The 12380-nt window shown below is 44.0% G+C and overlaps 1 protein-coding gene across 3 annotated transcripts in view; it reads left to right on the top strand.

The window, feature by feature from the left end:
• LOC139366494 (SH3 domain and tetratricopeptide repeat-containing protein 2-like) overlaps positions 1-12380 on the top strand; it is a 46502-nt gene that overhangs the window by 18150 nt on the left and 15972 nt on the right. For 2 of the 3 annotated variants that reach the window (XR_011626771.1, XM_071104019.1), the window contains exons 2-10: positions 1790-1948; positions 3240-3338; positions 4104-4229; positions 5484-5611; positions 5831-5936; positions 6768-6911; positions 7859-8057; positions 8795-8868; positions 9559-9754. Coding sequence is in view for 2 of the 3 variants with exons in the window: in XM_071104019.1 (XP_070960120.1) it covers positions 1924-1948; positions 3240-3338; positions 4104-4229; positions 5484-5611; positions 5831-5936; positions 6768-6911; positions 7859-8057; positions 8795-8868; positions 9559-9754 (1097 nt within the window). In the remaining variant the exon portion in view is untranslated. The remainder of the gene's footprint in view (positions 1-1789; positions 1949-3239; positions 3339-4103; positions 4230-5483; positions 5612-5830; positions 5937-6767; positions 6912-7858; positions 8058-8794; positions 8869-9558; positions 9755-12380) is intronic. The other variant, XM_071104018.1, reaches the window with a different exon arrangement.

Below are 12380 nucleotides of genomic sequence, written 5' to 3' on the forward strand. Positions count from 1 at the left end.
ACAATAAGAGCAGGGAATAAACAACAAGAGCAGGGAATAAAAAACAAGAGGAGGGAATAAACAACAAGAGGAGGGAATAAACAATAAGAGGAGGGAATAAGCAATAAGAGGAGGGAATAAACAATAAGAGGAGGGAATAAACAATAAGAGGAGGGAATAAACAATAAGAGCAGGGAATAAACAACAAGAGCAGGGAATAAAAAACAAGAGGAGGGAATAAACAATAAGAGCAGGGAATAAACAACAAGAGCAGGGAATCCCATTTAAAGCATTTGGAAAATCCAGAAGAAGGGATCTAATTCTGCACTTAACAGGACTCAAAACACCATAAAATGTTTTCAAACTGTTTGACAATGCTTCCTGTTTCTGGCAAGGTGTTGCACAACTCTTGATTCAGTAGTGCTACAACATGATGTTTCAATACTTACATTTTAGTCATTTAGAAGACACTCTTATCCAGAGAGACCTACAGTAAGGAGTCATTTAGCAGACACTCTTATCCAGAGAGACCTACAGTAAGGAGTCATTTAGCAGACACTCTTATCCAGAGAGACCTACAGTAAGGAGTTATTTAGCAGACACTCTTATCCAGAGAGACCTACAGTAAGGAGTCATTTAGCAGACACTCTTATCCAGAGAGACCTACAGTAAGGAGTCATTTAGCAGACACTCTTATCCAGAGAGACCTACAGTAAGGAGTTATTTAGCAGACACTCTTATCCCGAGAGACCTACAGTACGGAGTCATTTAGCAGACACTCTTATCCAGAGAGACCTACAGTAAGGAGTTATTTAGCAGACACTCTTATCCAGAGAGACCTACAGTAAGGAGTTATTTAGCAGACACTCTTATCCAGAGAGACCTACAGTAAGGAGTCATTTAGCAGACACTCTTATTCAGAGAGACCTACAGTAAGGAGTCATTTAGCAGACACTCTTATCCCGAGAGACCTACAGTACGGAGTCACACGCAAACACACACACACTCAGTGATCATACACACAACCACACACACACACACAAACACACACACACACACACTCAGTGACCATACACACAAACACACACACACACACTCAGTGACCATAAACACAAACACACACACGCACACTCAGTGACCATACACACAAACACACACTCAGTGACATACACACAAACACACACACACTCAGTGACCATACACACACTCTCTCTCTCACTGACCAGCCAACACACATGCCATCAGAAGAGAGTGTTTTGTGTTCATAGACTGGGCAGCAGCTAGACAGAGAGAGAGAGAGAGAGAGAGAGAGAGAGAGAGAGAGAGAGTGACAGAGAGAGAGAGAGAAAGAGAGAGAGGGAGAGAGAGAGAGAGAGAGAGAGAGAGAGAGAGAGAGAGAGAGAGAGAGAGAGAGAGAGAGGGGTGGGTGGGTGGGGGGCAGACGGGAGAGATGCATTTCCAGAGAGAGAATGAGAGAGAATGAGAGAGAGAATTGTAATAGAGAATAGACTAGGTGATATAGATACAGGAAGAAGGGAGAGGGAGAGAGGGAGAGATAGCTCAGAACTAGAGAGAGTGAAAGTCAGTGCTGCCTCTGAGAAAAATAGACAGAGCCAGACTGCCAGACCGCCAGACTGCCAGACCGCCAGACAGTCAATCTGAAAGCCTAGTAGCTGAGAGCAGTTGGTATCATTGATTTCTAGGAGCTGTAAGCTGCCGGTACACATGGCATGGTGCTGTTGCCCTCCTCTCCAGGCCTCCTCGTCCTCCTGCTGCTCTCCGCTCCTCAAACGCTGCCCTCTCTTCCCAGGTTGGTTCCACTTCACTCTGCCGTCTGTACCCACAGCCTGGAGCTGAGGCTAGTAGGTCACTGACATGAGAAGACAGAGAGCAGTAACTGTCTCGTTCAGACAGATACTGCTGCTGTAGGTATATTTATAAGACATGGGTAACAGGCTATCCCATGAAGGTATAGTAGAGTACAGGGCATGGTGTATCAGTGTGACGTTGTGTTAGGTGTGTGTACTGTAGTGGCAGTACTGTCAGTCACATTGTTACTAAACTGTGCAGCTTGTTGTGTTCTGTGTCTCAGTGCATGAGGCCATAGTGCTAGTAGCTGTCTTGAGATCAGGGTGGCTGGTGAGGTCATAGTGCTAGTAGCTGTCTTGAGATCAGGGTGGCTGGTGAGGTCATAGTGCTAGTAGCTGTCTTGAGATCAGGGTGGCTGGTGAGGTCATAGTGCTAGGGCAAAAACAAACATTTGCACCCCTTGTGGTCCCCAGGGCCATTATTAAAAATGCTGTTTTACGATATCTGATGGCTATCTGCATTTCTGGTAAAGACGATGCATGTCTGTTCACTGCTTGCTGTTTGGTCCCACATGTGATTTGTTTGTGATACAGCAACGTTTTCAACACAATCTTCTTTCAGGACGAGTAACTGTGTCCTTCCCCTCATTGGAGTATTGATGGAGAGATAGGGAGGAATCCACTTTAGACTATTGACATGCACCCCTTGATGGTGTTTACTACTTCGTGTTACACTAATCTCCTCCCCCGACATTTACTGAAGGGTGTGTCCCACTTATATCATTCCTCCCTCCCAGACATTTACTGATGGGTGTGTCCCACTAATATCATTCCTTCCTCCTAGACATTTACTGATGGGTGTGTCCCACTAATATCATTCCTCCCTCCCAGACAGTTACTGAAGGGTGTGTCCCACTAATATCATTTCTCCCTCCCAGACAGTTACTGAAGGGTGTATCCCACTAATATCATTCCTCCGTCCCAGACATTTACTGATGGGTGTGTCCCACTAATATCATTCCTCCCTCCCAGACAGTTACTGAAGGGTGTGTCCCACTAATATCATTCCTCCCTCCCAGACAGTTACTGATGGGTGTGTCCCACTAATATCATTCCTCCCTCCCAGACATTTACTGATGGGTGTGTCCCACTAATATCATTTCTCCCTCCCAGACATTTACTGATGTGTGTTACACTAATTTCCTTCCCCATTCCCAGACATTGGGCACGTTCCTCTGCCCAGGCATTGCTGTCACATGTCAGATCTTACACATGCCTGGATAGACATTTTATTCATTAGCTAACCACTTCATATATTATAACAATCTGGTGCCCGGCGGCAAAGTTGTTGACATGGCACGCAACCATTGGTTGATGCATGCAACGTCTGATCAGGGGAACGCGACATTATACTGATGTGTGTAACACTTATCTCCCCCCCCCCCCTCCCAGACATCTCCCCTGCTGAGCTGGATGCACTATGGAGAGAACCACCGTACACGCTAGCGGAAACCAATGAGCACTTCCCAGGAAATGATGTTATGAATCCAGGTAACTACAGTAAAAGCCTTAAAGCGTTCGATGACACAAAACATCCAGCTGATTCTATCCCAATTAAGTCCTGCATGAGTTATATTGCCCAGACACATGTTGAGTTTGAATTCTTCTGGATGTGTACTGTAGCAAACAATGAAACATTGTATTACACAATAGCCTCAACAGTCCCAGGTTGAGGAAGAGTTGGGGACATCCTCTCAATGTGACAACAACATGGGGAAGCCGCTCATGAAGCCTTTTTCATGTGTTTCTGTGTGTGTGTGTGTGTGTGTGTGTGTGTGTGTACATCACAAAGCCCTGTCAGGACAGCTAAAGCAGGTCGTTATATTATAATAGACCATCTGGGAGAGGCAGTACGTTAATAGATGGGTGGGCTTTGATAGGCTCTTTATGTTCTGTTGATGTTCTGGAGGAAACAGACTAATCACTGTTGAAATCCTCATCAGCTGGACCACAGAATACACGGTACACCAGCAGTTAAGTAACTTTTAGTGTGAATGTTTCCTCATACAGTAACTGGTTACCAGTCAGGTTTGCGTTCCAGAAGGATATACGATGAAGCATTGTGCTCTCCATTCCCTCTTGACAGTTGTCACAAAACAAGGTTGCTCGATGATCTTGCACTTGCTTACAGAGCACATGTAGCTGACACAAAAGTCTATTTTAAAATCAACCCCCCGAAACAGCTGTCTCACCCGTTCCTTCCTGAGGGTTCCACTGACCTGACCTGACCTGATCTCTGTTTCCTGTCTTCTCCAGGGGTGGAAGGGCTGGGGGTGGAGTCTGGGGGTGGGGAGGCGGAGCCGTACAGTTACTGGAAGAGGAAGGAGGAGTTCACCAGAGGAAGCACCGTGTCACTGGCCGTGGGAGAGAGGTTCTCCTCAGGTACTGTTCTGCTCTCAGATGCTCTGTACGGATGTGTTCCAAATGGTACCCTAATACCTATAGGTGCACTTTGACCCAAACGGTGCTATTTGGGACAGCCAGGGTGTTTCTCTCTCTATTCCTGCCTTGGATGTGCTAACTGCTAACGTAGCGGTGTTAACAGCTGCTGGTCATGGTTGTGTGGTGTGATGCTTATTGTGGATCTGTTTGTGTTGATGCTGTCATTACATCTCTTTGTACCCTGTCTGTATTCTATACAGTCGTCTATATAATCACTTACATCCTGTAAGAAAATTTACTTCATTGTTAACGTTACAGTAGACACAGCTACTGAGCTACTCTACGGTTCTCTGTGTCATTCCTCCAGGAGGTTCCAGTGTAGCTCTCCCCCAAATGGATCTAATGTTAAAGGGTCCCTTTAAAACTCTAAGAGTCACTCCAGGCTGTAATAGATCTGTTATTCCTAGTCCAACACTGAGACACTCAGCAGCTGCTGTGTAATATGAGCTCCCTGAGCATGACGATAATACACTCACTGAACATGACTATAATACACTCACTGAGCATGGATATAATACACTCACTGAACATGACTCTGTAACACACTCACTGAACATAACTCTATAATACACTCACTGAACATAACTCTATAACACACCCACTGAACATGACTATGATACACTCACTGAACATGACTATAATACACTCACTGAACATGACTCTGTAACACACTCACTGAACATGACTCTATAATACACTCACTGAACATGACTATAACACACTCACTGAACATGACTCTATAATACACTCACTGAACATGACTATAACACACTCACTGAACATGACTCTGTAACACACTCACTGAACATAACTCTATAATACACTCACTGAACATGACTATAACACACTCACTGAACATGACTCTGTAACACACTCACTGAACATAACTCTATAATACACTCACTGAACATAACTCTGTAACACACTCACTGAACATGACTATAATACACTCACTGAACATGACTCTATAATACACTCACTGAACATGACTCTGTAACACACTCACTGAACATGACTCTATAATACACTCACTGAACATGACTCTGTAACACACTCCGAAAAGTTACTCCTTAAAGTTTTACCTCTGCATGTTGATGTCTGCATTACAACATCACAGTATCAGTCAATACTCCCACCGGTGATCTCGAGAGTGACAGTGTGTACGTGTGCTTGTGTGCGTGCTTTTTTGTGTAGACGTGGTGCTGGTGTTCAGCGGTCGGCGGCGCTCAGGTGTAATACCTGACACTGAACTACAGGAGGCGCTCCGTACCAGACTCAGGGTCGTCGAGAGCAACAGTCAGGATGTCATCCAGCTCTTCAAGGTTAGTCACAAGTCATAGGTCAGGGGTTAGAGGTTAGAGGTCAAGGCATGCCAAAACAGATGACCCTGCCTAGACCAGTGGGTGGGTTGCAACCGTTGTCCTGCGAAAAGTTGCTTCTCCCTGATGTTGATGCTAGTGGTCGGTAGAGAATAAAGGCGACCTTCTCTGCATCCTCGCTGTTTCTTCAACAATGTCTTCGGTTCTTCTGCCTCCCTACAGGACCTGTCTGCCCGTCTGCTGTCTGTCCACGCTGAGAAGGACAGCTTTGTCATCACCTTCAAGACTGTGGAGGAGATGTGGAAGTTCTCTACCTACCTGGCTCTGGGTATGCTGTACTATCCTAGTCTACCTGACCTGGATGAAACTCTCATTAACACAGTCTGATGGCTGATTATTACGTCCAGTCTGGTTAGAAGTTGCAAATAGGCGCAGAACCAGGATCAGCGTCCCCGCACCCAATCCTAACCTAAACCATCAGCCTGGAAGAACCAGGATCAGCGTCCCCTCACCCAATCCTAACCTAAACCATTAGCCTGGAAGAACCAGGATCAGCGTCCCCGCACCCAATCCTAACCTAAACCATCAGCCTGGAAGAACCAGGATCAGCGTCCCCGCACCCAATCCTAACCTAAACCATTAGCCTGGAAGAACCAGGATCAGCGTCCCCACACCCAATCCTAACCTAAACCATTAGCCTGGAAGAACCAGGATCAGCGTCCCCGCACCCAATCCTAACCTAAACCATTAGCCTGGAAGAACCAGGATCAGCGTCCCCGCACCCAACCCTAACCTAAACCATTAGCCTGGAAGAACCAGGATCAGCGTCCCCGCACCCAATCCTAACCTAAACCATCAGCCTGGAAGAACCAGGATCAGCGTCCCCTCACCCAATCCTAACCTAAACCATTAGCCTGGAAGAACCAGACCTTACATCAGGATGTAGGGACAACTTCCTCTTACTTTGTTGTGTGTCCAGGCTATGTGGCGCGGTGAACCTGACGGACACCATGTGCCATGTTATAAACACCTTATGACATGTTATGAACATATGTCTCTGTATGTCCAGGCTATGTTTCGTGGTGAACTTGACGGACACCATGTGCCATGTTATAAACACCTTATGACATGTTATGAACATATGTCTCTGTATGTCCAGGCTATGTGGCGCGGTGCCTGGAGAATTTCCTGTGTGACCAGTCGTTCTGGCTGGACACTGAGCTGCTGAGGGACTTGGAGATCACTGTGACTGTAGATGAGGAACACCTGGCAACACTCTACCTGGGACTGCTGCTGCAGGAGGGTGAACAAACACCTTATGAACACCTTATGAACTCTTTATGAACACCTTATGAACATCTTATGAACTCTTTATGAACCCCTTATGAACATCTTATGAACTCTTTATGAACACCTTATGAACATCTTATGAACTCTTTATGAACACCTTATGAACATCTTATGAACTCTTTATGAACACCTTATGAACACCTTATGACCTTATTAAGAACAGCACCTGGCCACACTACTTGGGACTGCTGCTGCATACGGGTAGGGATGGTTACTTTATGAACTCCTTGTGACAGGTTATGAAGGCCATTTTAACATCATATGAACTCTTTATAGACATCTTATGAACAGTTTACAAATGACTAAAGGACAAGTTATGAAGACCTCTACGAACTCCTTATGGACAGCTTGTATTCTCTACTGTCTTGACCCTCATCATCAACAGCAGTTTATATCACACTCTCCTCAGAGCAGAACAGAAGCAAAAAAGTTGTTCCATTTCAAAACATGTTGTTCTAGATACCTAGAAATGAAATGCAACTAAACCTAAACTGACTCCATGTTCTGAAATGTCCAGAGATCAAGTAAAACAGCAAAAGAAAGCTGAATGTTTAACGTAATGTAATTTTAGAGAACTATTGTACTACCATGCATTTACATTGTCCACTGCCTGAAAGGAATCAATAGCCAGTGAAATGAAGAAGTGCCTGTGTTGAGAATGGATTTTTAATGGATTATGTGAAGGAGGACAGAGATTCAGTTCAGTCAAATGTTACAGAAATTTGCATCCCCCGGTGTGAGTGTGTGTTTGTGTGTGTCTGTTGTTCTCTGCATCCACCGGTGTGAGTGTGTGTTTGTGTGTGTCTGTTGTTCTCTGCATCCCCCAGTGTGAGTGTGTGTTTGTGTGTGTCTGTTGTCCTCTGCGTGTCATTCAACTGTATTTATCTCTCTCTCCCCCAGGGTCGTTCTTTGCCAAGGCGCTGGTGAGCAGTGGCGAGCACAGTGATGAGGAGGAGGAGCTGTGTTTCAGACGAAATGACTTGCTGATGGTTAGAGACACGGGGCAGGACAGTCACTGGGAGGGCACCCTTCTCTCCACCGGACAACACGGACTAGTGCCTGTCAACAACATGCAACCGCTGCCATACCCCTTCTACCAGTGAGTTATCTAGTCTCTACCCCCTAACCCATACAATTTCTACCAGTGAGTTATCTAGTCTCTACCCCCTAACCCATATCGTTTCTACCAGTGAGTTATCTAGTCTCTACCCCTAAACCATACCGTTTCTACTAGTGAGTTATCTAGTCTCTACCCCATAACCCATACCGTTTCTACCAGTGAGTTATCTAGTCTCTACCCTAACCCATACCGTTTCTACCAGTGAGTTATCTAGTCTCTACCCTAACCCATACCCCTTCTACCAGTGAGTTACCTAGTCTCTACCCCCTAACCCATACCGTTTCTACTAGTGAGTTAACTAGTCTCTACCCCTTAACCCATACCATTTCTACCAGTCAGTTATCTAGTCTCTACCCCCTAACCCATACCCCTTCTACCAGTGAGTTATCTAGTCTCTACCCCCTAACCCATACCCCTTCTACCAGTGAGTTATCTAGTCTCTACCCCCTAACCCATACCACTTCTACCAGTGAGTTATCTAGTCTCTACCCCCTAACCCATACCGTTTCTACCAGTGAGTTATCTAGTCTCTACCCCCTAACCCTTACCCCTTCTACCATCATATGCTGTATGTACACCTTATAACATGACACAGTGACCTACTCAATCACACTATAAAATATCAACCTCTATCCCTGCATTTCCTCTCACCTCTAATTTTGTAGGGAAATATGGCAGCATTTTGTGCCAAGCTAATGTGTTTCCTGTTTGTGTAGGTGGTTCCTGAGGAAGTACCCTGGCTGTGCCGGATGCTCCCCTGCAGAGAGAGGACAGTTTGACCACCCTATAGGTTAGGCCCTAAATCTAAGCCTTCAGAGAGAGGACAGTTTGATTACTCTATAGATGAGGTCTTAACCCTAACAATAAGCGTTCAGAGAGAGGACAGTTTGACTACCCTATAGATGAGGTCCTAACCCTAAGCCTTCAGAGAGAGGACTGTTTGACTACCCTATAGATGAGGTCTTACCTCTAACACTAAGCCTTCAGAGAGAGGACAGTTTGACTACCCTATAGATGAGGTCTTACCTCTAACACTAAGCCTTCAGAGAGAGGACAGTTTGACTACCCTATAGATGAGGTCTTACCTCTAACACTAAGCCTTCAGAGAGAGGACAGTTTGACTACCCTATAGATGAGGTCTTACCTCTAACACTAAGCCTTCAGAGAGAGGACAGTTTGACTACCCTATAGATGAGATCTTACCTCTAACACTAAGCCTTCAGAGAGAGGACAGTTTGACTACCCTATAGATGAGATCTTACCTCTAACACTAAGCCTTCAGAGAGAGGACAGTTTGACTACCCTATAGATGAGATCTTACCTCTAACACTAAGCCTTCAGAGAGATGACAGTTTAACCATCCTACAGTTGAGAGCAGGAACCTTCTACCTACGCCACACTACACTCATGCCATGGCCAGTGCTCAATATAAATACTAGGCATTTCCTCCAACCCCTTCTCCTCTCTCTTCTCCCTGCAGTAACTGGTTCCTGTGAGGCTGTAGTGGACCACAACCCAGTAGGATGTGATGAGCTCCAGCTGAGTCGAGGTGACCTGATTGAGATACAGGGGATGCTACTCCGAGGTCTGGACCTGTTCATAGGAACACACTGCTCTACAGGAAACACTGGCTTCGTACACAAGGCTCACGTCAAGCCACTCAACGCCAAACCACTGTAAGAGCAGTACATTTACATTTTTACATTTGAGCCATTTAGCAGACTTATCCAAAGGGGGGGGGGGGGGGGGGGGTTACTCTTTGAAGAGGTAGGGTTTCAGGTGCTTTCAGAAGATGGACAGGGACTCTGCTCTCCAAGAGACCAGAGGCGGCAGAACGGAGAGCTCGGGTTGGGGTGTATGGTTTGAGCATAGCCTGAAGGTTGGGAGGGGCAGTTCCTCTTGCTGCTCTGTAGGTAAGCACCACAGTCATGTAGTGGATACGAGCTTCGACAGGAAGCCAGTGGAGTGTGAGGAGGAGCGGGGTGACATGGGAGAACTTGGGAAGGTTGAAAACCAGGCGGGCTGCAGCGTTCTGGATACGTTTCAGAGGTTTGATGGCACTGTAAGAGCTGTACATAACATCATTACAATACCAAACCACTGTGAGGGCTATACATAACATCATTACAATACCAAACCACTGTGAGGACTATACATAACATCATTACAATACTAAACCACTGTGAGGGCTATACATAACATCATTACAATATCAAACCACTGTGAGGACTATACATAACATCATTACAATACCAAACCACTGTGAGGACTATACATAACATCATTACAATACCAAACCACTGTGAGGACTACACATAACATCATAACATCATTACAATACTAAACCACTGTGAGGGCTACACATAACATCATTACAATACTAAACCACTGTGAGGACTATACATAACAGTATTACAATACCAAACCACTGTGAGGGCTGTACATAACATCATTACAATACCAAACCACTGTGAGGGCTATACATAACAGTATTACAATATCAAACCACTGTGAGGACTATACATAACATCATTACAATACCAAACCACTGTGAGGGCTATACATAACATCATTACAATACCAAACCACTGTGAGGGCTATACATAACATCATTACAATACCAAACCACTGTGAGGGCTATACATAACATCATAACATCATTACAATACCAAACCACTGTGAGGACTATACATAACAGTATTACAATACCAAACCACTGTGAGGACTATACATAACAGTATTACAATACCAAACCACTGTGAGGACTATACATAACAGTATTACAATACCAAACCACTGTGAGGACTATACATAACAGTATTACAATACCAAACCACTGTGAGGGCTATACATAACATCATAAAATCATTACAATACTAAACCACTGTGAGGACTATACATAACAGTATTACAATACTAAACCACTGTGAGGGCTATACATAACATCATTACAATACCAAACCACTGTGAGGACTATACATAACAGTATTACAATACCAAACCACTGTGAGGGCTATACATAACAGTATTACAATACCAAACCACTGTGAGGACTATACATAACATCATTACAATACCAAACCACTGTGAGGGCTATACATAACAGTATTACAATACCAAACCACTGTGAGGACTATACATAACATCATTACAATACTAAACCACTGTGAGGGCTATACATAACATCATTACAATACCAAACCACTGTGAGGACTATACATAACATCATTACAATACTAAACCACTGTGAGGGCTATACATAACATCATTACAATACCAAACCACTGTGAGGACTATACATAACATCATTACAATACTAAACCACTGTGAGGGCTATACATAACATCATTACAATACTAAACCACTGTGAGGACTATACATAACATCATTACAATACCAAACCACTGTGAGGACTATACATAACATCATTACAATACTAAACCACTGTGAGGACTATACATAACAGTATTACAATACCAAACCACTGTGAGGACTATACATAACAGTATTACAATACCAAACCACTGTGAGGACTATACATAACATCATTACAATACCAAACCACTGTGAGGGCTATACATAACAGTATTACAATACCAAACCACTGTGAGGACTATACATAACAGTATTACAATACCAAACCACTGTGAGGGCTATACATAACATCAGAAAATCATTACAATACCAAACCACTGTGAGGACTATACATAACATCATTACAATACCAAACCACTGTGAGGGCTATACATAACATCATAACATCATTACAATACTAAACCACTGTGAGGACTATACATAACATCATTACAATACCAAACCACTGTGAGGGCTATACATAACATCATTACAATACTAAACCACTGTGAGGGCTATACATAACATCATTACAATACTAAACCACTGTGAGGACTATACATAACATCATTACAATACCAAACCACTGTGAGGACTATACATAACATCATTACAATACTAAACCACTGTGAGGGCTATACATAACATCATTACAATACTAAACCACTGTGAGGGCTGTACATAACATCATTACAATACCAAACCACTGTGAGGGCTATACATAACATCATTACAATACTAAACCACTGTGAGGGCTATACATAACATCATTACAATACTAAACCACTGTGAGGGCTGTACATAACATCATTACAATACCAAACCACTGTGAGGGCTATACATAACATCATTACAATACTAAACCACTGTGAGGGCTATACATAACATCATTACAATACTAAACCACTGTGAGGGCTATACATAACATCATTACAATACTAAACCACT

This window comes from Oncorhynchus clarkii, chromosome 14, assembly GCF_045791955.1.
Source record: "Oncorhynchus clarkii lewisi isolate Uvic-CL-2024 chromosome 14, UVic_Ocla_1.0, whole genome shotgun sequence".
Taxonomy (NCBI): Eukaryota; Metazoa; Chordata; class Actinopteri; order Salmoniformes; family Salmonidae; genus Oncorhynchus; species Oncorhynchus clarkii.